At 44.0% G+C, this 26,484-nt stretch overlaps 2 protein-coding genes across 2 annotated transcripts; one reads left to right on the top strand and one right to left on the bottom strand.

Moving 5' to 3' along the window:
• Positions 1–769: 769 nt before the first annotated feature.
• On the bottom strand, positions 770–24,967 carry LOC308102631 (uncharacterized protein; the record flags this gene model as incomplete). Its single annotated transcript, XM_080452432.1, has 6 exons — positions 24,854–24,967; positions 24,369–24,467; positions 3,695–3,793; positions 2,775–2,873; positions 1,547–1,708; positions 770–777 (listed from the first exon to the last, which is right to left on the bottom strand). The coding sequence occupies exons 2-6, from the start codon at positions 24,433–24,435 to the stop codon at positions 770–772; spliced, it is 435 nt and encodes a 144-aa protein (XP_080308558.1). The 5' UTR covers positions 24,436–24,467; positions 24,854–24,967.
• Positions 19,745–21,761, top strand: LOC308103776 (uncharacterized protein; the record flags this gene model as incomplete). The annotated part of the gene is made up of 2 exons (XM_080453935.1): positions 19,745–20,550; positions 20,666–21,761. Exons 1-2 carry the CDS (start codon positions 20,081–20,083, stop codon positions 21,759–21,761), a joined length of 1,566 nt encoding a protein of 521 aa, XP_080310061.1. The 5' UTR covers positions 19,745–20,080.
• Positions 24,968–26,484: the final 1,517 nt, after the last annotated feature.

The raw sequence follows: 26,484 nt of genomic DNA, 5'->3' as shown, positions 1-26,484 counted from the left end.
AACCAATCAAATCAATCAGTAGTCATTTCGGATCAGACATGACTCCACCATACTAACTTTTCCACTGGTAGAACTGGTGCAGTACTGTCCCTTTAAGTCTGAGGGCCATATCGTGCGCACCACCATGTCCCTTATGATGCCAATCTTATATTATTTTATTTTTAAAATAGTGAAAATAACGAATCTACAAGCTCAAAATGCATCGATGTAGATAAGCTAATTTCATTATTTCAAAATGTTTTTTTTTTTAAGGCCGGACCACGACCATGTCACTGTGACTCGGCGAGTCAAAGTGACAAAAAAATAGGGCTCAGAGAGTCTGCAGTGCCTGCAAATGACATCATCTAAGACCTTACAGATCGCTACAAGCTAACAGCACATTACATTGACTCGCATGTCAGTTTGTCTATCTTTTATTTTTTGCACACGATTCCGTCAACAGTTTGTGTGTGCGTTTGTGAACTGTATCCTCGCACTCCACTACCTGATCAAACCAAATTACAAAATGCACATGTGAGGCTTTTCAACCTAATTCAAAAACTTGATCAGAAAATCAATGTTTGTCTTGTGTGTAACAGTGATTTTCTTGTAATGACGTGACTCGTTTATACAGTTGTATCGCACCAGTCACTTTGAAGAAAAGGACTGTAATTTAAGAGCATTTCATAAATGTATGAAACTGAAGCAGTGAAAGACCAACACAATAATCGTGCACTTGCACAAATGCAATCAGGTGAAATGTTACTTGCAAACTCATTTTGGTGGCAGTCTAGAGCCCTGTTCAGGTTATGAGATTCAGAATAGGCAGACGGTTTTCTAACATGCCCCGGACAAGTCCTTATTGTCTGACCATGGACTGTATTTGCATCCTCTAGCTATAAAAAATAAATCAATAAGAATGGATTTAGATTGAGAAAAAAAGAGCTGGGAAATGTTTCCAAAATACCAATCCTAACAGAGGCTTCTGTTGACAGATGCAGTATGAATATACAAAATATTTCAGCTTTTCTATCCACCTTCCTACCAACACCGGTGTTTAATTTGATGCTCCCAGTGAGCTACTTTATATTCGAAAGTTTTTGTCCCCCCATGTTGTGAATACACTGGTGCCTTTTCAAGTGATCTGAATTAGTGAAACTAATGTTACACAGTTTACAGTGGAAAGGTTTTTCTGTGTGGATACGCTGGTGTGTCTTCAGAGAACTTGAAGTAGTAAAACCCTTCTTACAATGTTTACAGTGGAAAGGTTTTTCTCCAGTGTGGACACGCTGGTGTTTCTTTAGGTCAGATGACTGAATGAAACTCTTGTCGCATTGTTTACAGTGGAAAGGTTTTTCTCCAGTGTGGACACGCTGGTGTCGCTTCAGGATAGATGAAAAGCTGAAACTCTTGTTACACAGTTTACAGAGGAAAGGGTTTTCTCCAGTGTGGACACCTCCACTTGTCTCCCCCCAATCATCGCTGTCTTCAGTGACTTCAGTGTCAGATTCAAGTTCAACTTCAACTTCAGAGCAGTGTGAAGAGATGTGTTCATCATTAACTTCACTTTTCACTGCTAGTAATGTCAACATTGATCCATCAGGCTCCTCTGGTCTTTGAAGTATCTCCTCCTGTTCCTCTTTAATGTGTGGAGGCTCCTGGAGCAGACTGGGGCTCCTCTTCTGTTCAGGAGAAACCTCCTCTTTACAAACAACCATGTGCAGGATGGCTAGGAACAGGGAAAGAACATGATAGTGAACACCGGATTCCTAAAATGTATATCTATGGCTAGGAGCAGGAAAATAACATGATAGTGAACACCGGATTCCTAAAATGTATATCTATTGTTCTATCTTCCATGTACATAGCTATTAGCTACTAAGACTGACAAAAAAAAAACAACTAAATAAGTACAGGTTGTTACAGGTGGTTCTGGAAACTCTAAAGCAGGCTCGAAAGTGTTAGCAAGATTATAGAAAAATACGTATTTTAAAAAGTAACCTGAATCTATATATTTAGTTATATTACCCAACAAATTAATTACGGTGATAGCACAAATATTTAATTTGAATTATTAAAACGTGTTTTTTGTGTTCCTTTTAGCCTCCATACTGTACCTCCATGCTGTTTACCTTGTTTGACTGATAAAGTATTAAATCAATCAATCAATATGTGATCTCTGATTTGGGAGTAAGTGAGGCTGTAGGTCAAGCTATATACACAACTGGATGTGTCTGTATGTACAGTATGTATGTATGTCACCTCCAAAGTAGACCAATCATAGCTCATGTCACGAAGTGCATGACGTTATGAAACAGAAGCACCTCCAAACAAAAAAGCTTGACATGTCTGGTAAAAGTTAATGGGTCGTAGTTTAAATTGTATGTAAACTTATTCTTATGACCAGGCCCTGTACAGTATGTCTAGAAATTAGGCTTTTTGCAACCATATCTTCACGTAATACCCAGTGAAACAGGAGCTGGGTGTCTCTGAGCTAATCACAGATGAGTTTTCGAGCTCAATACTTATAACAGTCACACTTCGAACATATGTGATTTAAAGTATGTGATCTATGCTTTGGTCTACGGCCACTCTGTAGAAAAATGGACAATTTGTTGCAGTTTTTCTTTTGTATTGCATTTGTGAAAAAGAGGACGTGCTTTTGGATATTGTAATGAGAATAAAACAAGTTAAAAAGGAATATTGAGTGATATTTAATGATGGCTATGAATATCCAGATATTATCATTGTCATTATATTTTTTGCCAAGATTATCGTATAGTGACAATACTTACTGAGGTGTGGATGGTCTTCAGGTTCCTGTTTAATAGAAATGTCCCTGGCTGAGTCTGGAGAGTTTATCTTCACCTGCAGTCTGGACTCCACACACTGGTCTGAAATGAAGAAATTTAATAAGGACTTTAATAACTGGAGACCGAGTGGTGTCAAGAAAAACAATTATATTTGCAGACGCTAAAGGCAAAATGGCCTAAGCCTAACTCTCCAATTATGAATCTTGGGTGCAAAGATTATAGGATTCACATTAGGGAATCATTCATGCTTAACTTAACTCATGCTGTGCCAAGTAAATAAATAAATAATGGCCAGTAGTGCGTTTTCTCGTTTGTCTTACCTTTTTAAGTAGTCACAGAATATTTATCTCCAGTATGATCGATCCCCTGATCGTTGCTAAACACAGAGGTTTTTAATGTGCTTCCGCAAAAAATATCTAAAATCAAAACGTCTCATTTCGACCGTCCATTCTCTAGTTATTGGCCGTTTAATATAGCATGTCTGGCCAAAAATTCAGACGAGAACAAGGGAGGCAAGATACAGACGTTTTCCTAAATCGAATAACAAGGAATCGAATGGTGACTCAGATTTTGCGATCACGTGATCTCCTGTTTCTTTGTGTGCCTGAGAGTGAAATGGTAGATCACAGGTTGGGGAACAGCGCCATCTAGCGTAAACACTGAAAACACTGTTTGGACATGTTACACGTCATTGGCACTCTGGGCTTCGGAAAAAATGGACGTGTTACACGTCAATAGCACTGAATGAGTTAAGACTACACATGGAAATGTGTCAAAAGATGGACTCCTTGATACACCATGATATATTTTGTCATGATTATTGCATAGGAAAGAAATTATATTGCGACAGCTCTACAATAGAACAGAAACAATTTAAGAAAGAGAGAGAACATTAAACATACTGAGGTGCGGGTGGTCTTCAGGTTCCTGTTTAATAGAAATGTCCCTGGCTGAGTCTGGAGAGTTCATCTTCACCTGCAGTCTGGACTCCACACACTGGTCTGAAATGAAGGAATTGAATAAGGACTTTAGTGTTCCATGGTTCTACTTACCCTAAAACATGATCATTGGGTATCAATATAATATAAGGAGAAAGAATGTTTTTCCAAAACTTGTACAGTAAACTGTGGAGTGTTGCTAGGCAACCGCCTGTCAGGTAAGCACCTCAACAGGGAGATTCAGTGGAGCAGAGGCGGTGCGGGGCCAAGCAGGCCACGCCCCCAGCTGGGCTGCGTCATCGAGGGACACTACCTGCCAATCCACCAATGGAATCAACCTGATTTGAGCGCACCTGCGTTGCCCAGCTGGGGAGCGCACCAGCAGAGCAAAAGCACCGTCTCTGCCCCAGTGTGGCCTGACTCTCCTCCTTGACCAGACAGGTGCACAGGCGGTAAGCGAACCTCCCCACTTATTCTCCTCCTCATTATTTGGTGTGAGGCGTTCGCAAATACTGTCTCCGAGTGTTGGTCTGGTTCAGTCCTCACAAAACGTTAAAATTATATTTGTATGTGGACACACCCACTAGTTCATTAAGTATACCTGGTTGACACCTTAGCACCACCCACCTGACCCAGTCCCTCCCCCTCCCACGTGTCGTTTTCCTACCTGATCGCAGTAACTTGTGTGAACACTCCCTTCTGTGACGCACGCGGAACTGCTTCGTCCCTAGTCACTGCGTCTCGTTCCAAAAGGATAGCACTGGCCGGCTTTCCTCTGTGGTGGAAAATAGCACTGGCACTGCAGGGGGGGGGGTAAATTACGATTCTGTCCCTATCGGTACATGACTCGAACAGGGCTGAGTCGGCTCTAGTGGACGTACAGCCACTACAGAAGGCTAAACCTAAGAAGGCTAAACCTAACCTTAATCCTATTAAAATAATTTGCGACACATTTTAGATTAGATAAATAAACAACAGCGGGAGAGGGATTCAATACAGAGACGCTGGGATTGTAAATCCAATGTTTAACGTTGCACTTCACGGAACCATGATTCCTGGTGGTTCCTAATGCATCACAGAAGGGGGCGTTGCCACGATTGGATAGGAGAACGACACACGCTGACGACCCACTTATCCTAGTCCCCACCCTCCCTCCTCATGAAAGGACCGCCCATGGCTCTCCACAGTTGTTTACAAAAGGGTTAGGATTAGAACAGTGGCTCAAAAACTGAGGTACGGGGACCCCCAGGGGTCCTTGAGGGGGTTCCAGGGGAGCCCCAGCAAAATGTACAGCATCAAAATCAGTGCAACCAGTTTAAACCTATAATACGTAGGTGATCTGAAAATAGCAGATCTACAAGGTATTGAATAATGATGCATCCCGATGAGACATATTGGGCACTATTCACTAAGCTGTTTACGCCCATATTTTTTACGTAAATGAATTTACACAACTTCCCATGTAAATAGTTAGATTCATATATAAAGTTTTGACGGTGAATTTTGCAGGAGGCACGCTCTTTCTCACATCTACTCGGAGGCAGACTTACATAGGACTAGCCCCTTTCGGGACCCTGTTTACCTTTTTTATATTTGGGAAGGCGGTATCCAGGGTCCCTTGTAGCTCAAAGCACGCTCTCTCGTACCGGCGGCTACCACTGTCTGGTCTCGGGCTTATAGCTCGTCGCTTAGAAGTTGCAGAGATTTCTCAAAGGTACCAACATGAGCAATACTAACGAGCGAGAAAGCGCCATTAAAGCGCGCGGATCGGCGATGCCGTTTAACATTTTAAATAATTTAGTAAAACTTAAGCTCCTTTCTCACACTCTGCTCCTGCAGCTCCACTTCCCATGTCCCGCCTCCCCGCGTTGTGATTGTCATGCAAGCATGTAGGAGCTCGCCAATCAGAGGCAGTAACGTAGGACCATAGAGTTATGGTAGGACACGCAGCTTGTCAGTCACCGCGGGGAGGCGGGACATGGGCAGTGGAGCAGAGTGTGAGAGAGGAGCTTAAGTTTTACTAAATTATTAAAAATGTTAAACGGCATCGCCGATCCGCGCGCTTTAATGCCGCTTTCTCGCGCGTTAGTATTGCTCATGTTGGTACCTTTGAGAAATCTCTGCAACTTCTAAGCAACGAGCTATAAGCCCGAGACCAGACAGTGGTAGCCGCCGGTACGAGAGAGCGTGCTTTGAGCTACAAGGGACCCTGGATACCGCCTTCCCAAATATAACAAAGGTAAACAGGGTCCCGAAAGGGGCTAACATAGGACCAAAGCTTGCGTATGTCATTAGAATGCCTTATTCTTCATGAAAAATCTATTACAATAGTGCCAGTTTTGTTCCCTTGTTTTCAGTATTTAGAGCTGAATCAATGTTCCCTTTGCGTGTTTGCCGTTTTTGTAAAATTGTGATTTTACAATAAACTTATGAAGTATATACACGCTATAATTTGAAGAAATTAGGAGAAAACCTTTGTCAATTAAAAGGTGAGTTTGGAGCTAAACTGTCAATTTGCAGCCCATGAAAGACAGGGAAACTATCACATTAACATTACTGTGGACAGAGTAAAGATCCTACTGGTTTACAAGATACGTTTACACCTCATTGCTTATTATGGATATTAACCACAGTAATGCTATAAAACACTGATGTAACTATAGGGTTACAATGATAATAGTGACGTCAACAACAACATGCTACAAAACAACGTATATCAATGTCTTGCTGCTGGAGCTATAGCCTTATATAAAGACTCTCGTAGATGTATTTTATCAATTTTGACATTTGTTTTTATCTCTACGACAATCTTACTTAGATTACCCTGGAATTTAAGCTCCAAAGCCCGTATTTCTCCAAACATGTACAAATATTAACTCGGTGTTCGGCCTGTTTGTGAAATGTATTAGTCCATATTCTTTAACAAATAAGTGTTTTAATCCCGTTTGTGGCCGATCAACATTTTTTCTCCTAGTTTACTTTTTCTTTACATAGTGTAATTCCGGCTTTCACCGGATGCGCCACCTCACTAACGCCCATTGATAACCTCCGACAGAATCATCCACAAACGGGATTAAAACACTTCTTTGTTAAAGAATATGGACTAAAACATTGCACAAACACGACGGACACCAAGTTAACATTTGGGGAAAGCGGGTAATCACCTTATATTTTGCATTTGTACATGTTTGGAGAAGTACGGGCTTTACTGGTGACATTCCAGGACAATCGGGGGGGGGGGGGGGGGGGTCACTAAGACTACTAAAAAAAGTCTAAATCGATCAAATACATCTAAGAGTCTTCATCTAAGGCTACTATGGAGCTGTTGTTTGTGTTTATGATCACTTCATAACAACCTAACAGCTAAGACTAACAGATTTATGTTCCAACTTAAATTAGTTAATAAAGACAAATAGATTAAACAAAACGTGATCCGTTCTTCTTAAATGTTATAAACAGATGAAACCCAACATGAATGAGTTGATCTTTACCTGCTGTGTTTCAGTGGTTGAGCTGCTAACAAACGTCCTCCTGCTGCTTAACGACGACACGTTTTACTTTTCTTTGTATTTTACTTTTATATAAATCTATGGTATTTTAAAGTGTCAACAACAGTCAGTCAACACACCATGTTGTTTTCACTACTGCATTGTGGGTATGTTCTTCTTCTGACGAACACGTTGTCTAGACGCCAGTTGGTGTATTGCTGCCCCCTACTGTTGGTCTCGGGTACTGTCCATTGTTATAGACAGTAACAGTACTTCTATGTGACCTTCCAGACCTGTAAACAAGAGAACATCCATCTAGGAGTAAAGCAGTTCAGCCAACTAAGCAAATTAAATGATTATAGAAAAAAAAAGTGTTAATCATAAATTGAATAAATTAACCAATTAATAATCAATAGGTCATTCATTACAGGCAAAATCTTCCCACAAGTAAAATAAAAAAATATTGAAAATAGCAGATCTACAAACTCACGACACGTCACATGTTTTGAGCTTGTAGATCAGCTATTTTCATAAGTCTTACACAACACTGTTGTGCAACATAATATAACATAGGGCTGATGTCCTCAATCAATTTGTTGAAAAAAATAAACAAAGAAAAAAACTATTACAATTATTTGATTAATCAGAAGAGTAATCTATAGATGAATTGCTTAGAAAGTCATGGATAGTTGCAGCCCTACATCCATCACAGCTTTCATCAGTGCACATTGATGCTGCACAGGTCTGATCACGTCTCATAGAAATGCAGAATACAACATAAACTAACATATACCATGTTACAGGTTGCAACACATACCTTGTATTAAACATGTTATTACACATATCATATCATCAAACTACAATATGAAACTATATCAATATTGTCTATAATAAATTCAGACTGTATGGTATATTCAGACTGTGACACAGTAAGATTATCACAAGTTATTTCAAAGCAATGTATGTTCCAAATAGTTATGAGTTTGGTTATTGTACCAGAATGTTCTGGGAAACAGGAAACAGTTCAGTAAGATAGATAGATTGTAATGGATGAATTGCAATGGGTGAGGCTGACCTAAAATGTAACTAATCATGAAATTTCATATTGTGTGCCAAGATCTAGGGCCACAAGAAGGTATAAAAACACACCCACAATCCTATTTCATCAGTCCTGTCCACAGATATGGCTCTGTTGGTTTATGTTATATAGGTTCACAAAACATCCACTGATGCACAAACTTGGACACACCATCAGCGTTGCTTCCTGAGTCACTGGGTGTTTTGGTTCTTGCAACAAGCACCCTCCTCCAGGTGTCTCGACCGAGGCTGATCAGACCCCAGCCTGTTAGGCTGGACAGGTGCTGAGAAGCGAGACGTGCCGGGGACCCAAATGCGAAGACACAGACACAGGAATAGGGTTAAAAGGACATTTATTCAACACAAGTTACGCCTGGGGAAGTCAGTTGAGATCCTGAGGAGGGTGAGAGGTTTCGTAGATCCAGGGAGAGGGGTGGAAGGAGTGGTGGTGGAGCTGGGAGACACTGGGTTTGAGGAGGAGGGAGCCTGGAACAAAACAGAGAACAAAGTTAGCATGAAACACACATATCTACAATATTGAAGCACGCTAGAGACACAGTATATAGCAGCCGGTTACACTGACCACAGTAGACAATATTCAAGCGTCGGGCGTCGGTTCTCAGCAGCTTATATTGGCCAGCTCCTGTTGATGATGATGTGGAGCAGCTGGGCTGATTGGGACCAGCTACACCTGAGCTGGCTGCTGGCTGAGGGAGACGCCCGGCCCTTGCACTTATAAGGCGTGCAGGGGAGGGACCAGGAACGTGTGGCACAACAGTACCCCCCCCCCCCTGAGGGGAGGCACCGGACGACCGTCCCGGGACACCTGGATTGTCCCGGTAGAAGTCATCCAACAGGGAGGAGTCAGCAAGGTAGGACCGGGGCACCCAGCTACGGTCTTCAGGGCCGAAGCCCTCCCAGTCCACTAAGTACTGGAAACCTCTCCCCCGACGACGGACGGCGAGTAGTTTGCGGACCGACCAAACAGGGTCACCGCCAGCCAGGAGTCGAGGGGGCGGAGGAGCCGGAACCGGGGGAGACAAGGAGCTGGTGACCACAAGTTTAAGCTGGGACACATGGAACACAGGGTGAACCTTGAGAGCAGGAGGGAGATCCAGACGAACCGCAGTGGGGCTGATGATACGGCCCACGGTGTAGGGGCCAACAAACCGGGGATTCAACTTGCGGGTAGAAGTCTGGGAGGTCTGGAGGGGCAGGTCCCGGGCCAACAGCCAAACCTTCTGGCCAGGCTGGTAGACAGGGGCACGCACCCTCCGCCGGTTGGCACACCACTAGGCACTCACAGAAGCACGGAGTAGCGCAGCCCGGGCAGCCTTCCAGATGCGTCGACACCGGCGGAGGTGGGCCTTGATGGACGGGACCGCCACCTCCAGCTCCTGTTGGGGAAACAGAGGAGGTTGGTAACCCAGCGAGCACTGAAAAGGTGATATACCGGTGGCGGAGCTCTCCATGGTGTTGAGGGAATACTCCACCCAAGCTAGGTACTTGGCCCAGGAAGAGGGGTTGCTGGAGGCCACGCAGCGAAGAGCCGCCTCGACTGCCTGATTGGCACGCTCCGCCTGCCCATTGGACTGCGGATGGTACCCAGAGGAGAGGCTGGCCTTGGCCCCAATTCCCTTGCAAAAGGCCTGCCACACCTTGGAGATGAATTGGGGACCACGGTCGGACACGATGTCAGCGGGAATTCCGTGGAGGCGGACGACATGGAGGGTGAGGAGGTCCGCCGTTTCAGCAGCAGAAGGGAGCTTGGGGAGAGGAACGAAGTGGACTGCCTTAGAGAACCGGTCGACCACGGTCAGGATGGTGTCACAGCCCTGGGACACGGGGAGCCCAGTAACGAAGTCTATGGCTATGTGTGACCAAGGCCGACCCGGAATGGGGAGGGGTTGTAGGAGACCTGCCGGAGGGCGATTGGACACTTACTACGGGCACAGACGGTGCAGGCGGCTACAAACTCCCTGACACACTTTTTATTTTTTATCCCACGATTTTGTAACCCCTATTTTTTTCACCCTAGTGCCAATGCCTAAGCGTGTAATCCTGGGCACTACATTCCCTCTGCCAACCTAGGGAGGCCAGGGCCGAGCTCATGCCTCCTTCAATGCATGAGAGCCGTCTGACCTTCTTATCACCTGACAGGGGAGAGTTTCCCTGGTTGGACGTAGCGCGTGGAAGGAACACGTTATTCCAACCAGTTCCCTTCCCCTCCATCAGGCGCCCCGGCTGGCCAGGGGGAGGCAGTATAGTGACCAGGATTACTGCATGTTTTTTGTGAGGGTACCTACCCTAGGAGACACGGGGAGAACATGCAAACTCCACACAGAAAGGCCCTTTCGCCAACCCCACCTAGGGTGTGGGCACTGATGACGCGGAGGAGAGAACACGCCCCCAGCGCCCACAGCGTCCCCTGCGGGAATCGAACCCAGGACCTTCTAGCTGTGAGGCGACATCGCTACCGACTGCGCCACCGTGCCCCCCCTGACATCCTTCTTAAGGGTGGGCCACCAGAACCTCTGGCCAATGAACCCCGCTGTCCGGCGCTCTCCGGGGTGACAGGCAACGTGACTGGAGTGACCCCACTCCAACACCTGTGGACGGACAGCATCAGGAACAAACTGCTTGTTCTGAGGACCATTGCCCGGGTCGGGCTGGGCCAGCAGGGCCTGTCTCACCACCGAGTCGATGGCCCAGGTGACAACACCTACCACCCGGGCAGGGGGAACGATGGTGTTGGAACTCTCCTGGACAGCGGGGCTCTCGCCAGGGAACTGTCGGGAAAGAGCGTCAGCCTTGACGTTCTTGGAGCCCGGGCGGTAGGTGAGAGTGTAATCAAACCGGCTGAAGAATAGGGCCCAGCGGGCCTGCCTGGAGTTAAGCCTCTTTGCCGTCCTCAAGTAGGTCAGATTCTTGTGGTCTGACCACACGATGAACGGCAGCTTCGCTCCCTCCAACCAGTGTCTCCACTCCTTCAGAGCGTCGTGGATTGCCAGCAGCTCCTTGTTACCCACGTCATAATTCCTCTCAGCGGAGTCGAAGGTCTTAGAGAAATAAGCGCTCGGATGCACCCTCTGGTCCTCCTCAGACCGCTGGGAGAGGACGGCTCCGATGCCTGTATCTGAAGCATCCACTTCCACGATGAATTGTCTCTCCGGGTCAGGGTGGACGAGCACAGGAGCCATAGAGAACAGGCCCTTGAGCTTGGAGAAAGCTGCCTCAGCTTCGGGTGTCCAGGAAAAGGGGCGTGAGATTGAGATAAGGGCATTGAGAGGGGCAGCAATCTGACTGAATCCCTTGATGAACCGGCGTACAAAACCGGCGAAACCCAGGAAGCCTCTGAGCTGAGTCCGGTTAGTGGGACGCGGCCACTCCTCCACTGCCTTGACCTTGGCGGGATCAGCACGCATCTGTCCAGCCTCCACAACGTTTCCATGGTATGTCACAGAGTCAGAGTGGAACTCGCACTTTTCGGCTTTGACAAAGAGGCGGTTCTCCAACAGCCGCTGGAGAACTAGGCGGACATGCTGGTGGTGTTCCTCCAAGGACCTGGAGAAGATGAGGATGTCGTCCAGGTACACCACCACAAAGATGTTTAGCATGTCTCTTAGCACGTCGTTCACGAGGGCTTGGAAGACAGCCGGGACATTGGAAAGGCCAAAGGGCACCACGAGGTACTCAAAATGGCTTCCATTCTTCGCCCACCCTGATCCGGACTAGGTGGTAGGCGTTGCGGAGATCTAGCTTAGTGAACACCCGGGCGTGAGTAAGTGGCTCAAAAGTGGAACTAATCAGGGGGAGTGGATACTTATTCTTCACCGTGATGTCATTAAGACCGCGATAGTCGATACAAGGCCTCAGGCCGCCACCCTTCTTAGCCACAAAAAAGAAGCCTGCCCCAAGGGGAGAAGACGATGGTCTTATTATGCCTGAGAGCAGGGACTCTGCAATATAATTGCGCATCGCCTCCTTCTCCGGAAGGGAGATGTTGTAGAGACGCCCCTTAGGATGGGACGCCCCAGGAAGGAGGTCGATGGCACAATCATATGGCCGGTGAGGAGGAAGTGAAAGGGCTTTATCCTTACTAAACACCAGGGCAAGGTCAAGATAGACAGTGGGAACACAAGTGACATCAGGGGGAGAGGACATGGGCCTGGGACCACTGGGAGGAGACAGGGCAGAGCGCAGACAGGCCCTATGACAAGCTGTGCTCCAACCCAAGATCCGGCCAGAGGCCCAGGAGATGTGAGGTTCATGCCTCTCCAACCAAGGTCTACCCAATACCAGAGGCGCAGTAGGGGCATGCAGAACGAAAAAACGAATGGACTCAGAGTGATTACCCGAAAGAGTGAGACTGAGAGGTTCAGTGGAATAAGAAATAGTACCCAAGGAGTGCCCGTCGATAGCCCGGGGAGACAGAGTGCGATCTAAGGGATGCCCGCCTGGCGAGCTAGGGAAATGTCCATAAGGCTCTCGTCCGCACCAGAGTCAATGAGGGCACTGAGTCAATGAGGGCACTAACAGACAGTGTCTCTTTGTCCCAGGCCAGGGTAGCGGGGAAAAGACGATTGGGACTCTTCTTGGGCTGAGGAAAGGTAGCTTTGCTCACCAGTATAGCCTCTACCGGCGAGTTGGGCATTGGGCGAAGAGAGGGGCTTCGTTGGGCTCGGTCCGCACAATTACGGTTCCTGAAGCCGAGTGTCTATCTTGAGGGCCAAGGATATGAGCTCATTAAGGGTCTTCGGACAGTCACGGACAATGAGGTCTTTAACAGCATCACTCAGGCCCTTGCGATAGAAGGAGGGCGTGGTCGTTCCAATTACTTTCAGCAGCAAGGATCCGGAACTCCAGCGTATACTGAGCCACTGAACGCGACCCCTGGTGGATAATCAGCAAGCGGCTGGCAGCGTTCTGCCCGTCTGCAGGGTGATCAAACACAGCTCGAAACTCACTCTTGAACTGTGAGTAGTTGGTGGCAAAAGATGGATTGTTTTCTACCGCTGCTATAGCCCAGCTGAGGGCCATGTCGACTAGGAGGGACATAATGAGAGCAATCTTGGACCCATCTGAGGAATATCTGGAGGGCTGATAGGTAAAGAGTAATTCGCATTGTGCCAAGAAGCCCCTGCTTTGCTCGAAATTACCATTAAACGGCCTAGGGGTGACCAACCCAGGCTCAGACCGAGGCTGCTGAGGGGCGGGGACGTTGGAAGAACTGGAACCAGAGTCGAGAACGGGAGTTTGATTTGGTCTGACAGAGCCTTGAGCAGTAAGGGCATCCAGGGACTGTTGTATGCCAGTCAAGGCTCCTGCAATGGCATTCACTTGAGTAGAAAGCGTTGCAACATTTCCAATCGTGGTTTGAGACGTATTCTCAAGAATTGAAATTTGGGTTTGGACAGTGGGGAAAGCCGTACTGAATTCCTGTGGCAAACTAAAACATTCTTCCGTCTGGTTCTCTGCCTCTGGGAACCCGGCTTGGCTCATTTTGGCTTGAATATTCTGTTAGGCTGGACCGGTGCTGAGAAGCCAAACGTGCCGGGGACCCAAATACAAAGACACAGACACAGGAATAGGGTTAAAAGGACATTTATTCAACACAAGTTACGTCTGGGGAAGTCAGTTGAGATCCTGATGAGGGTGAGAGGTTTCGTAGATCCAGGGAGAGGGGTGGAAGGAGTGGTGGTGGAGCTGGGAGACACTGGGTTTGAGGAGGAGGGAGCCTGGAACAAAACAGAGAACAAAGTTAGCATGAAACACACAGATCTACAATATTCAAGCACGCTAGAAACACAGTATACAGCAGCCGGTTACACTGACCACAGTAGACAATATTCAAGCGTCGGGCGTCGGTTCTCAGCAGCTTATATCAGCCAGCTCCTGTTGATGATGATGTGGAGCAGCTGGGCTGATTGGGACCAGCTACACCTGAGCTGGCTGCTGGCTGAGGGAGACGCCCGGCCCTTGCCCTTATAAGGCGTGCAGGGGAGGGACCAGGAACGTGTGGCACAACACAGCCTGTGTCCAAGTGGCATGCTACTGCCCCCACTGTCTCTTGGGGGCTTAGGGTAGAAGGTGAGCTGTTGGCAGCAGGTGTTGGCGACACTAGGAGGCTCTGGGCACTGTGGGTTGCCTCCGGGCCTGGCTCCACCTGCGTCTGACCAGAAGTGACTTCTGTGCATTGTGTCGTCGTTGCCGCTTTCAAACATCTCATTCTGCCTTGATGGATTTTTAAACCCTCTTGAATCTTACATGTAGCTTGCTTTGGGTTCTTCCTCTCAGAATAAGTGGTTAGGGCTGCCAACCCTCTCCACCCCGGGTTGCCGTCTCTCCGGTCGTCCTCTGTCTCTCCAGATGTCAACACACTCTTTGTGGTCGTCATCCACTGGTCACTGGTAATCCCAGAGTATTTCAGTTCACAAAACATCTACTGATGCACAAACTTGGACACATCATCAGTGTTGTTTCCTGGAGTCACTGGTCAACAGTATACTTCTAGAATTGCATACAGTTGCTTCCTGTTTAGTCTTTTTTTTTCTTATGTGTTCCTTTCTTCTATATTCTTTCTCTATTTTAACTCTTCCTGTAACTGTAGATGTTGAGAGCTTGTACAAAGAATGATCTCACCCACTCTTTTACACCTGTAATCATGTGAAACTAAAGTTGATTCTGAATTGTGCCTGCAGACTAAATTCTTCCACACATCCCAAATATACTGCTCAAAGAAATGTAGGGAACACTTTGATCCCTTAATTATTTTGAGTTTTCATGAACTGTGTACATACTAACAAAAACTGCTGAAAAGAATTAAGGGATAAATGTGTTCCCTTAATTATTTTGAGCAGTGTAGTAATGTTAAGAGATCATACTGTAGCTTCTATTTCACCTTCCTGATAATAATCCACTAGGCTTATAACATAGTAATAAAACATCTTGCACATCTGTGTGTGCAATAGGGCTTTGCACAGGCTTTAATTTGCTATCACATCACACTCTTAATCATGTAATATGACTTAATAGTGATCATAGTCATTACATTAGGTGTAATTATTAGTCATAAATCATAAAAAATACATCCCTCAGTTAACCAGCATATAATTAAAATAATTGAAATGGTTTGATTGATTGATATACTTGACAGACCTTAATGTCCACTCCATAGTATATCATGTACAGTATACATCTGCTGCTATGCTCACACACCTTTATATCTTACCCCAGGTACTATGTGTAAATATGTAGATGATTTGTTTGTGTCTTTGATTGATCTCCCCCTTCTTCTTCTACCCTTTCATTTTTGGAAATACAAACGATAGAACTTGCACAAAAACTAATTTCATTTTATTTCTGTAGTGTAAACCGGTTATGTGACAATAAAGCGGATTCTGACTCAGATTCACATCACAATTTAATAATGTAATACAGTTTAATAATGATCATAGCTATTTCATTAAGTGTAACAATTACTGTCATAATTCATAAAACATACATGCTAAGTATTTTAGCCTCAGTTAACTGATATTAAATAAGAAAGGTAATTGTAATGGTGCCCCATTCATTGAGCATGTAAAAGCACAGCACAATGACATCAAATCATGATATAAAACTCAAATTCTGGAGAAACAGTCATACCTTATACAATCAATATGGTTTACATGGTCATTTATAATATAAAGAAATAACACCACAATAATTTGTTAAAGAAGAACGTTAAAGAAGTCCACGATCATAACACCAGAGGCAGCTCCACGAATCATGTTCAACCCAGATTTGGCTCAACAAAGGGAATGAACTCGTTCTCATGCTATTCAGCAAAAATGTGGAATGCCCTACCAAAAGGAGTAAAGGAGTGTAAAACCCTACTCACTTTCAAAACTGCCCTTAAGGTACACCTTCAGGAGGCTGCAATTCGAAAATGGCCCCTGTCAAAGTCTTAACCTACCCCCTCCCCAACACTACCCGATGTTTTCTTCTCTTGTACATATTTTTCATACCAGCAACCTGTAAGCTGATTGTATGACGTTCTGTATAGTAGTGTGTATATCTGTCTGTCTCTTATATGCATGGGGATCTCATTTTAAACAAGCTTAGTGCTTTATGAGTCTTCCAGTTTAGTAGACCTTGTATTATGAATTTGTACTTCCATATACAGCTGTTCTCATGTCTTACTAAAGAAAGTACATCAATCAATCAATCAACCAACCGTGAACACTATACTGATTGTATTAATGTTTAAAATAAGAAAACCTAAAGAGATGGAGAAAGACTCCACAAGAGAGTCCTAATGGAAACTTCTATTGACAGGAGCATTATAAATCTCCATGATACTTTTGCTTGTCTATCCAACTCCCTGACAAACAACATGCAGCTGTTTAATTTGATCCTCCCAGTGAGCTGATTTATAGTGAAAAGTGTTTTTCCTCCCCCTTGGTGTGAATGCACCGATATCTTTTTAGAGCACTTAAGTGACTGAAACTCTTCTCACACTGTTAACACTGTGACAAGAGTTTATTCCAGCGTGGACACGCTGGTGTGTATTCTGTTGGCGTGACTGACGGAAACTCTTGTCACAATGTTGACAGTGGAAAGATTTTTCTCCAGAGTGGATGCGCTGGTGTCTCTTCATGTCATTTAACTGTCTGAAACTGTTGTGACAATGTTTACAATGGTAAGTGTTTATCTAATGTGGAAACGCTGGTGTGTCTCAAGAGTACTTGACCAGCTGAAACTCTTGTCGCAATGTTTACAGTGGAAAGGTTTTTCTCCAGTGTGGATACGTTGGTGTGTCTTCAGATGACTTGACTGAAAGAAACTCTTGTGACAATGTTTACAATGGAAAGGTCTTTCTCCAGTGTGGACACGCTGGTGTGTCTTCAGATCATATGACCGACTGAAACTCTTGTCACAATGTTTACAATAGAAAGGTTTTTCTCCGGTGTGGACTAGTTGGTGCCTCTTCAGCTGGCCTGACTGATTGAAACTCTTGTCACAGTTTTTACAGTGGAAAGGTTTTTCTCCAGTGTGGACACGCTGGTGTGTCTTCAGATCATATGACCGACTGAAACTCTTGTCACAATGATTACAATGGAAAGGTTTTTTTCCTCCAGTGTGGACATGTTGGTGTCTGTTCAACTGGCCTGACTCATTGAAACTCTTGTCACAATGTTTACAATGGAAAGGTTTTTCTCCAGTGTGGACACTCTGGTGTGTCTTCAGGTGAGCTGACCGACTGAAATTCTTGTCACAATGTTTACAATGGAAAGGTTTTTCTCCAGTGTGGACACTCTGGTGTCTCTTCAGGTGAACTGACCGCCTGAAACTCTTGTCACAATATTTACACTGGAAAGGTTTTTCTCCAGTGTGGACACGCTGGTGTCGCTTCAGGCTAGATAAAAAGCTGAAACTCTTGTTACACAGTTTACACTGGAAAGGTTTTTCTCCAGAGTGGACACCTCCACTTGTCTCCCTCCAATCATCGCTGTCTTCAGTGACTCCAGTGTCAGATTCAAGTTCAAGTTCAACTTCAGTGCAGTGTGAAGAGATGTGTTCATCATCAACTTCACTTTTCACTGCTAGTAATGTCAACATTGATCCATCAGGCTCCTCTGGTCTTTGAAGTATCTCCTCCTGTTCCTCTTTAATGTGTGGAGGCTCTGGTTCCTCCTGGAGCAGACTGGGGCTCTTCTGCTCAGGAGAATCCTCCTCTTTACACACAACCATGTGCAGGATGTCTAGGAGCAGAGAAATAACATGATAGTGATTCCTAAAATGTAAATCTATTGTTCTATCTTCCATGTACATAGCTATTACCTACTAAGACTGACAAAACAGTTACTAAATAAGTACAGGTTGTTACAGGTGGTTCTGGAAACTCTAAAGCAGACTCGAAAGTGTTAGCAAGATTATAGCAAAACTAGACCATACCCGGTGAAGTGCGCAGGCAAAAGTAGTTGCAAACGTGGGGTTATTGCACGTCCTACATACATACATATACATATACATATACATATATATATACATATATACATATACATACATACATACATACATGCACGCACACACACACACACATATATATATATATATATATTCTGTCATTCATTGTACTTATATTATAATGAATTGATTACTACAGCAAAAATTATTATACAACACTGTTATTACAACTTGTACAACTATTATTTCAACTTAACAACAACAATATAATTATGTGCATGCAGATATGCACTTAAAGGGTGCACATTCAACAGTGGAGAATGCATGGGCGTCCTTAACAAATAAACGCTCTCCACCATTCGTTGCGATCCGGGGCGACCGTGTTTAGGGGCGAGACAATTAGGCGCAGATTGCTCACCCCAGACCGTTCGGTGCGAGCCGGGGCGACCGTGTTTAGGGGCAAGATTCTGAAACGGCCGCATCGTTAGCTTGTACAGATTTTCGGAGACTCGACATGGTGCAATGGCTAGATGAGATTAACTTTTGTGTCTCTGGTGGCAGTGTTAATTTCGTTGACTGAGACTAAGACGAAAAATATGCGTCAACGAAGCTTTTTCAAAGACTAAGACTAAACGAAGACTAAATGAAAAGGTATCCAGTGAAGACGAAGAGTGAGACGAAAATATAATGGACATGTTAGTCAACGAATTAGACGAGACGAAAATGGTAGGGCGGGACGAATGGATAAGGTAAGCACACACGCTAATGTTATTTCATCAGATAAACCACCGTTAACTGTACTGATTAAAGAAGTAAATGATGTAAAGTCGCTACTCTTAAATTGTAAATGAAAAGATAAATTGTCACCGTGACAACAATGACTATGTTGCCAGATTACGGAGAGAAATAAGCAACCAGGTCAATGAAAACAAGACCAAAGAATTAAGTGACTAATAGGCTACATGAACACTTTAAACCTATACGCAACGGCTTTTTGAAAATAGACTTTTTGGAAATAGCCGATCTACAAGCTCACAACAAATAAAAAGCAACGACCAATATTTACAAGCAACTTCACAGAAAACGAGGTCGCTTTTAATAAGCATACATGGCAACACTAGTTGGTGTGTGTGTGCTGTGGAACGCAGCGCGATACGTTTTTTAGCATTTCTTTAGACAAACACGTCTACACTAGTGTGTGTGTTTCACCTACATAGTCAATCTATATACCATTTTAAAGGTACGGGCCTTGTGATTAAAATGATGCAAACCATTCCAAGATAGCATCATAACTGTCAACGCCAAAGTCCGACATATACAAAATGTTTAATGAAAATAGCAGATCTACAAGCTCACAACACGTCGCACTGCAACGCTGTGTGAGCTTGTAGGTCGGCTATTTTGGAATTCTTCACATTGTAACATTACTGACCTGTTGAAAAATGAATGAATAAACAAGGTTACTGTAGCAACATTAATGAAACGCTGCTACTTATGGGCAAATCTACTTTCCACTGGTGTGGGTGATTGAGTGAGAGAGAGATGTGTGGGGATTAGATGAGAAAGAGAAAAATCACAATTTGATATTTTATTTCCTTCCCTTATTCACCCTCACAGATACAGAAAACCTCTGCTAGTGCTAACACACTAAACACAGATGATGATCATGATGGGCCAAGTGGAAGTAAAGCTAGTACATCCCAGCAGACCATCTCTACAGCTTTCCTCAATTCTTCCAAGTACAAAACGGACTCCAAAGAACAAAAGACCAGGGTGCAGGCCATAGCCAAATGGATTGGACGCTCAGGTTTACCAGTCACAGGACTTTTTGCACATGATGGAGATAATAGACAGGAGACTGACTGTTCCAAAGAAAACTAAAATAAGCACTTTGATTGAGACAGAGTATAACGATCAGAGACAGAAATTCAAAGAGAGACTGGCTGCTGCACGGAGAGTATCTATTGGCCTTGACATGTGGACAAAAAAAGGACTGACAGCCTCATTCCTCGCTATAACTGCATGCTACTTTTGTGTTGAACAAAGTAAACCTGAACACATATTGCTGGCTCTTGAACAAGTAGCCCACCCACACACTGCACTGTCAATTAAGGCATGTGTGGACAAATGTATGCAAGAGTGGGCCATACCAAAGGAGAAGATCCTTACAGTAATAACAGACAATGGTAGTAACATGGTGGCAGCCTTTAAGATCACCACAGCAGCAGCAGCAGAAGAAAGCAGCTCCGAGGAAGACTCCCCTGGCTCCTCAATAGAAAGTGACTCTGAAATTGATGACCAGCGGTAAGCGATGTTTAGTTAATTATTTTACATTACAGTCAATTATCACATGAATATGAAACACACTTTTCCCCTCCACTGTATATTAGACTTATTTGTCTTTTCTTCTCGTTATTAGGTACCATCAAGTCAACATGGAAATGAAGCGAACACCGTGTGTGGTGCATACCTTACAGCTTGTGGTCCTCATGGTGCAGAAGGAGAAAACTGTCTCTAGAGTCGTTGATAAAGCAAGGTCTGTGGTAAAGCTCTTTCGCAAGTCCTCCGTTGCAACACAGAAGGTAATGAAAGGGTCTGGTCTTATTGTTCTAAATGACTGCCCCACACGCTGGTCAAGCACATTCAACATGATCGCACGACTCATCAAAATCAAAGACGCAGTCTGCGAAATTGCAAATGAAATGGGATGGGACAGCTTGCTTACTAGTGAGTGGCAAAAGCTTTCATCAGTGCATGACCTACTGCTGCCTTTTGCGGAACATACTAAAACCCTCCAGAGTGACACCACATCCTTGTCCCTAGTGGTCCCTGCCCTCTTTGATCTGCTCAGCCACCTTACTGAGTTTGCAAGCAGCAGTCGCTACAGAGACCTCGCCACTCTTGCAGAGAAAATGAAAGCAAATCTGAACCTGCGTTTTGCTTGTCTCCTGGATCCAGCCGATGAAAAGTTCTCACCACTTGCAGCAGCTGCCTGCTTTGTCAACCCAACTGTCTGTGAAATCCTTGTTAATGTTGATGTGGGTGACGCAAATATCCAGGAACTGCTGAATCAGGCAGAGGACTATGTGGTCCAATCCACTGGCACTGCACCACACACACAAGAGGACCAGTCAGAAGATGATGCAGAAGAGATTGAGGAACCAGGAGCAGCTTCCTCAAAGCAGCCAGTGTTTAGGTTTCTTTCAAAGTGCCGCACCACAAGGCCTAGACAGAGAGCCTTCACAACCAGCATCGGGCAGCAGATCACTAAGTACAAGGAAGAACCTTCACATCCCATCACCAAGGACACAGGAACAGGCTTTTGGCTGGAAAAGAGTGCCAGTTTTTATCACAGTTTGAAACCGTTTGCGTTAGACTTGTTGGCTATGCCAGCTTCTCAAGCTTTTGCAGAGAGGGTATTCAGTGTCACAGGTGATCTCACAAGAGGACGGCGCAACAGAGGAAGGGTCACATTGGAGCGAAGTGCTTTCCTTAAAATGAACAGAAACAAATAGAACTGTTGTGTTCACTGCTACAGCATTTCCTGTAGAAGTAGTACTATATGCTCAAGCTCAACTAAATGCTAAACATGACTGGTCTGGTCTGTCATTATTCTTTTTGTTTAATGTGAAGAGAGCAGAGATATATTTTGTTGTTCCATGCAACTTATTAATTAACTTGCCTTGCACTCAGCTCATTGATCCTCGTTGTAATCATTAACAGAGGAATATTTCATTTTCTGTATTCAGTTTTCTACTGGGTTCACATTAGAATAGAACCAATATTTTTATTTTACATATTGAGTTTTTTCAAAATCTTTGATTTTGCACACAATGCAGTGCACACTGCACAGAGAGTAACAAAGACAGACTGTAGAAGATGATGCTTAGAGTTCTTTGGTTTTTAGTTTAATGTGAAATTAACCTGTATTATCCAATTGAGGATTTTTTTGTTGATTTACTTGAGCAGCCAATTTACAGCCACAGCTTTTATTTTACATTTGAGAATGGAACTTATTTGTTATTTTCAAATCTTGTTGATTTTGTCAGATGCTCACAGCGTTGTTGTTTTTTATGTGATTGATACTGTATTTGCCTGTAAGAGCAGAGGTTTTGTTCCACACACTAAGGCATTGTAGCCTAGCCCTAGTAGTTTTACTTCTTTTGAGTTACTTGAAAATACTAACCGAAGTATTGTATTGAGGTACCATGTGCAATGGTATCACAGCCAAGACAGTGTTTTATTTGTTTATTCTTTTTTGAGAATTGCACTTTATTTGTTTTATCTTTTTGTATTTGCACACAGTGTAACAGACAGAAGACAATGACTTGTTCAGAGTTATGTGGTTATAATATTCTTTTTCAAGAACATTGTACAGCTTGATGAATGAATGTCATATGCACTGACTGCATACTCATTTTATCTGAAGGTCATGTACTTATTTCTTGTCATTTGATACTAAAAATAAAACAAGACATGTTTCATATTACAACTATATATCTGTGTCTGTAATGTATTGCACATTACACAATTTACCTAAAATGTATTTGACAAAGACTAAAAGTCTAAAAGACTAAGACTAAACGACAAAGACTAAGACTAAAAGTCTAAAAGACTAAACGACAAAGACTAAGACTAAAAGTCTAAAAGACTAAGACTAAACGACTAAGACTAAAATTAAAAGACTAAGACTAAAAGACTAAGACTAAAAGACTAAGACTAAAAGACTAAGACTAAGACTAAGACTAAAATGTTTTGATATTTAGTCGACTAGACTAAAAGTCTTTCAGAAGACTAAAATGGGACTAAGACTAAATGGTGTGTTATTCAAAAGACTAAGACTAAATCAGAATTTGCTGTCAAAATTAACACTGTCTGGTGGAGAGATTTACTTAAACCGTTTAAGTAACACAATGCACTGCAATCCTTTCGTGCAAAGGTGGTAGCACGTCGCGTTTAAGTTAAACGCGACGTGCTACCACCTTTGTACGAAAGGATTGCAGTGCATTACACACACACACACACACACACACACACACACACACACACACACACACACACACACACACACACACACACACACACACACACACACACACACACACACACACACACACACACACACACACACACACACACACCTCTCTCCCCCTCTCTTTCTCCTCTCTCTCTCTCTCCCCCTCTCTTTCTCCCCCTCCCTCCCCCTCCCTCCCCCCTCTCTCCCCCTCTCTCTCTCTCTCCAGCCAGCATAAGCATGGCGAGATTGTCTGATTGAGACTGTCTTTGACATAAAAATGCGAATAAACAGCTGAGATTGTAACTTTGGCAAAGCACGTTCAACACACACACGCGCGCGACCCGTTGCGAGCGCTCACACACACACACACACACATGCTGTACGTACATTCTCATGCGGCCAGACACACACACACACAACGGTACATCTAACACACACGCGCGTGACCCGTTGCGAGCACGCACACACACACACACACACACACACACACACACACACACACACACACACACACACACACACACACACACACACACACACACACACACACACACACACACACACACACACACACACACACACACACACACACACACACACACACACACCTCTCTCTCCCCCTCTCTTTCTCTCAAACACCCATTATTTTATTGACCCGACAAACCTAAAATGCTGTTCTAACACAGTATAGGCGAGATGTCAGCTATACTCCATATGAAATATGAAATCTAGCCTCGCTGTAGCAGCCTACAATAAGAAACATTCACCTGGATGAATAAGGAATCCATGATCACACATGCCACGGTGCACTTTGATTCCACAGAGGTTTGATGTGCTTTTTGCGTGCGCTCTCTGCTCTCACTTTAACTAGACTGAGAGAACGAGCCCAATCGATGGTCTTGAAGGGCGGATCCAAACCCAGCCGCCCGGATTCGTGCGGGGCTTCCTATTGTTTCACCAATCTACTGTATGTACAATTTGTTTCATCATCGGAATATTATCATGATATATTTGTCATGATTATTGCATAGTAAAAAAATGATATTGCGACAGCTCTAGAATAGAACAGAAACAATGAAAGAAAGAGAGAGAACATAAAACGTACTGAGGTGTGGGTGGTCTTCAGGTTCCTGTTTAATAGAAATGTCCCTGGCTGAGTCTGGAGAGTTCATCTTGACCTGCAGTCTGGACTCCACACACTGGTCTGAGATGAAGGAATTGAATAAGGACGTTAGGGTTCCATGGCTCTACTTCCCCTAAAACATGATCATTGGGTATTATTATTAGTCCCGGAACAGTATTATTGAGGATATAGTCAATCCTGGGAATAGCTGTCTCTGGTACTCGTCCAGGCTGCGTAAACACTGACGAGTCAGCCTCTATGTATGATTTTATTTCTTGTTATTTATTTGTTGTGTGATATTTGTATGTACTCTATGGACCCCCTGTGTATCTGGAATAAAGTTTGAATTGAATTGAATATTATAATATACAGAGGAAGAATATGTAGTACAAATATATGTAGTACAAAAATTGTACTACAGTAAGTGTTAAAATGATATTTTTGTGTGGCACCTTAGCACAACCCACCTGACCCAGTCCTTCCCCGTCCTTCTACAGGACCTGTACAGCACGTGTCGCTTTCTTAGTAACTTGGCAACGCCCCCTTCTGTGACGCACGCGGAACTGCTTCGCCCCTAGTCACTGCGTCTCATTCCAAGAGGACAGCACTGGCCGGCTTTCCTCCGTGGTGGAAAATAGTCCTCAGGCACTGCCTGGGGTGTGTTGGGGGGAGACAATTAACGATTCTGTCCATCCCTATCGGTAGATAACTCGAACGGCGCTGAGTCGGCTCTAGTGGACCTTGCAACATTTGGCGGTGTCTCTCGTTGTTCAAGTCCACTAGAGACGGCGTGCCTACATCGTTGTAACTGTGTTTTGCCTAAATACTTCCTAACTTCATATTAGGGGCTGTAGTCTGTTCTCACCAAGTTACTACAATCGGATAGGAAAACGACACACACTGACCACCCACTTATCCAAGTCCCAACCCTCCCTCCACATGGCTCTGCACAGTTGTTTAAAAAGGGTCTAGATTAGAACAGTGGTTCTAAAACTGAGGACCGGGGACCCCCAGGGGTCCTTGAGGGGGTTCCAGGGGAGCCCCAGCAAAATGTATATCACCAAAATCAGTGCAACCAGTTTAAATCTATAATACTTTAGTGATCTGAAAATAGCAGATCTACAAGGTATTGAATAATGATGCATCCCAATGAGACCCGTTGGGCACAATTCACTAAGCTGTTTACGCCCATATTTTATTTACGTAAAGGAATTTACACAACTTCCCATGTTAGTAGTCTGATTTATTCACCTTTTTTTACGGTGAATTGTGCAATAGGCACGCTCCTTCTCAAGTCTACTAGGAGGCAGACTTATATAGGACCAAAGCTTGGCGTATGTCATTAAATGCCTTATTCTTCATGAAAAATCAATTACAAGTGCCAAATCTCAATCAAAATATTTGTGTGACCAACATTTGTCAACACTTAAAAAATAAAATATAGGCCGGGTCTATGTCAAACGATCTATTGCCTGTATGCATATTATAGACATGACGCAAATTCAACCGTTTTTTTCCCCGTTTTTTCCAGCATTTAGAGCTGAATTAATGTTCCCTCTGCGTGTTTGCCGTTTTTTTTTATTGTGATGTAACAATAAACTTGAAGTATACATGCTATATAATTTGAATAAATGAGGAGAAAACCTTTGTCAATTATAATAACAGCAGAAAGGTGAGTTTGTAGCTAAACTGTCAATTTGCAGCCCATGAACAAGACAGGGAAACTATTTTCAATGCCATGCATTACCTGGATGGTCACTAGGCCTGACACGCTACAGCATGACAAATGTTTAGTTGGTAAGGATTCAATGTCTGGTTCGTGAAGACATGGAGCTCCAACTTCACTTGACAATCACATTAACATCAAAGTATAACATTACTGTGGACAGAGTAAAGATCCTACTGGTTTACAATACTTGATATGAGACTGTCATATATTATCTGACAGTCTTGGAGTTAGTTCAAAATAGTCTTTGCACTTTCGCACTTGGGGTCAGTACATCAACATAAACATTCAGATTTCAAATATAAAGTGCTTACCCAATGGCCACGGATGATACGATTATGTACGGGCCCTCAAAAAGACTCGTATCTGTCG

This window comes from Gymnoscopelus braueri (assembly GCF_963280865.1).
Source record: "Gymnoscopelus braueri genome assembly, chromosome: 16".
NCBI classification, from domain to species: Eukaryota; Metazoa; Chordata; class Actinopteri; order Myctophiformes; family Myctophidae; genus Gymnoscopelus; species Gymnoscopelus braueri.
Note: the sequence above shows the minus strand (reverse complement) of the source record. Positions and strands in the feature narration are given on the sequence as shown.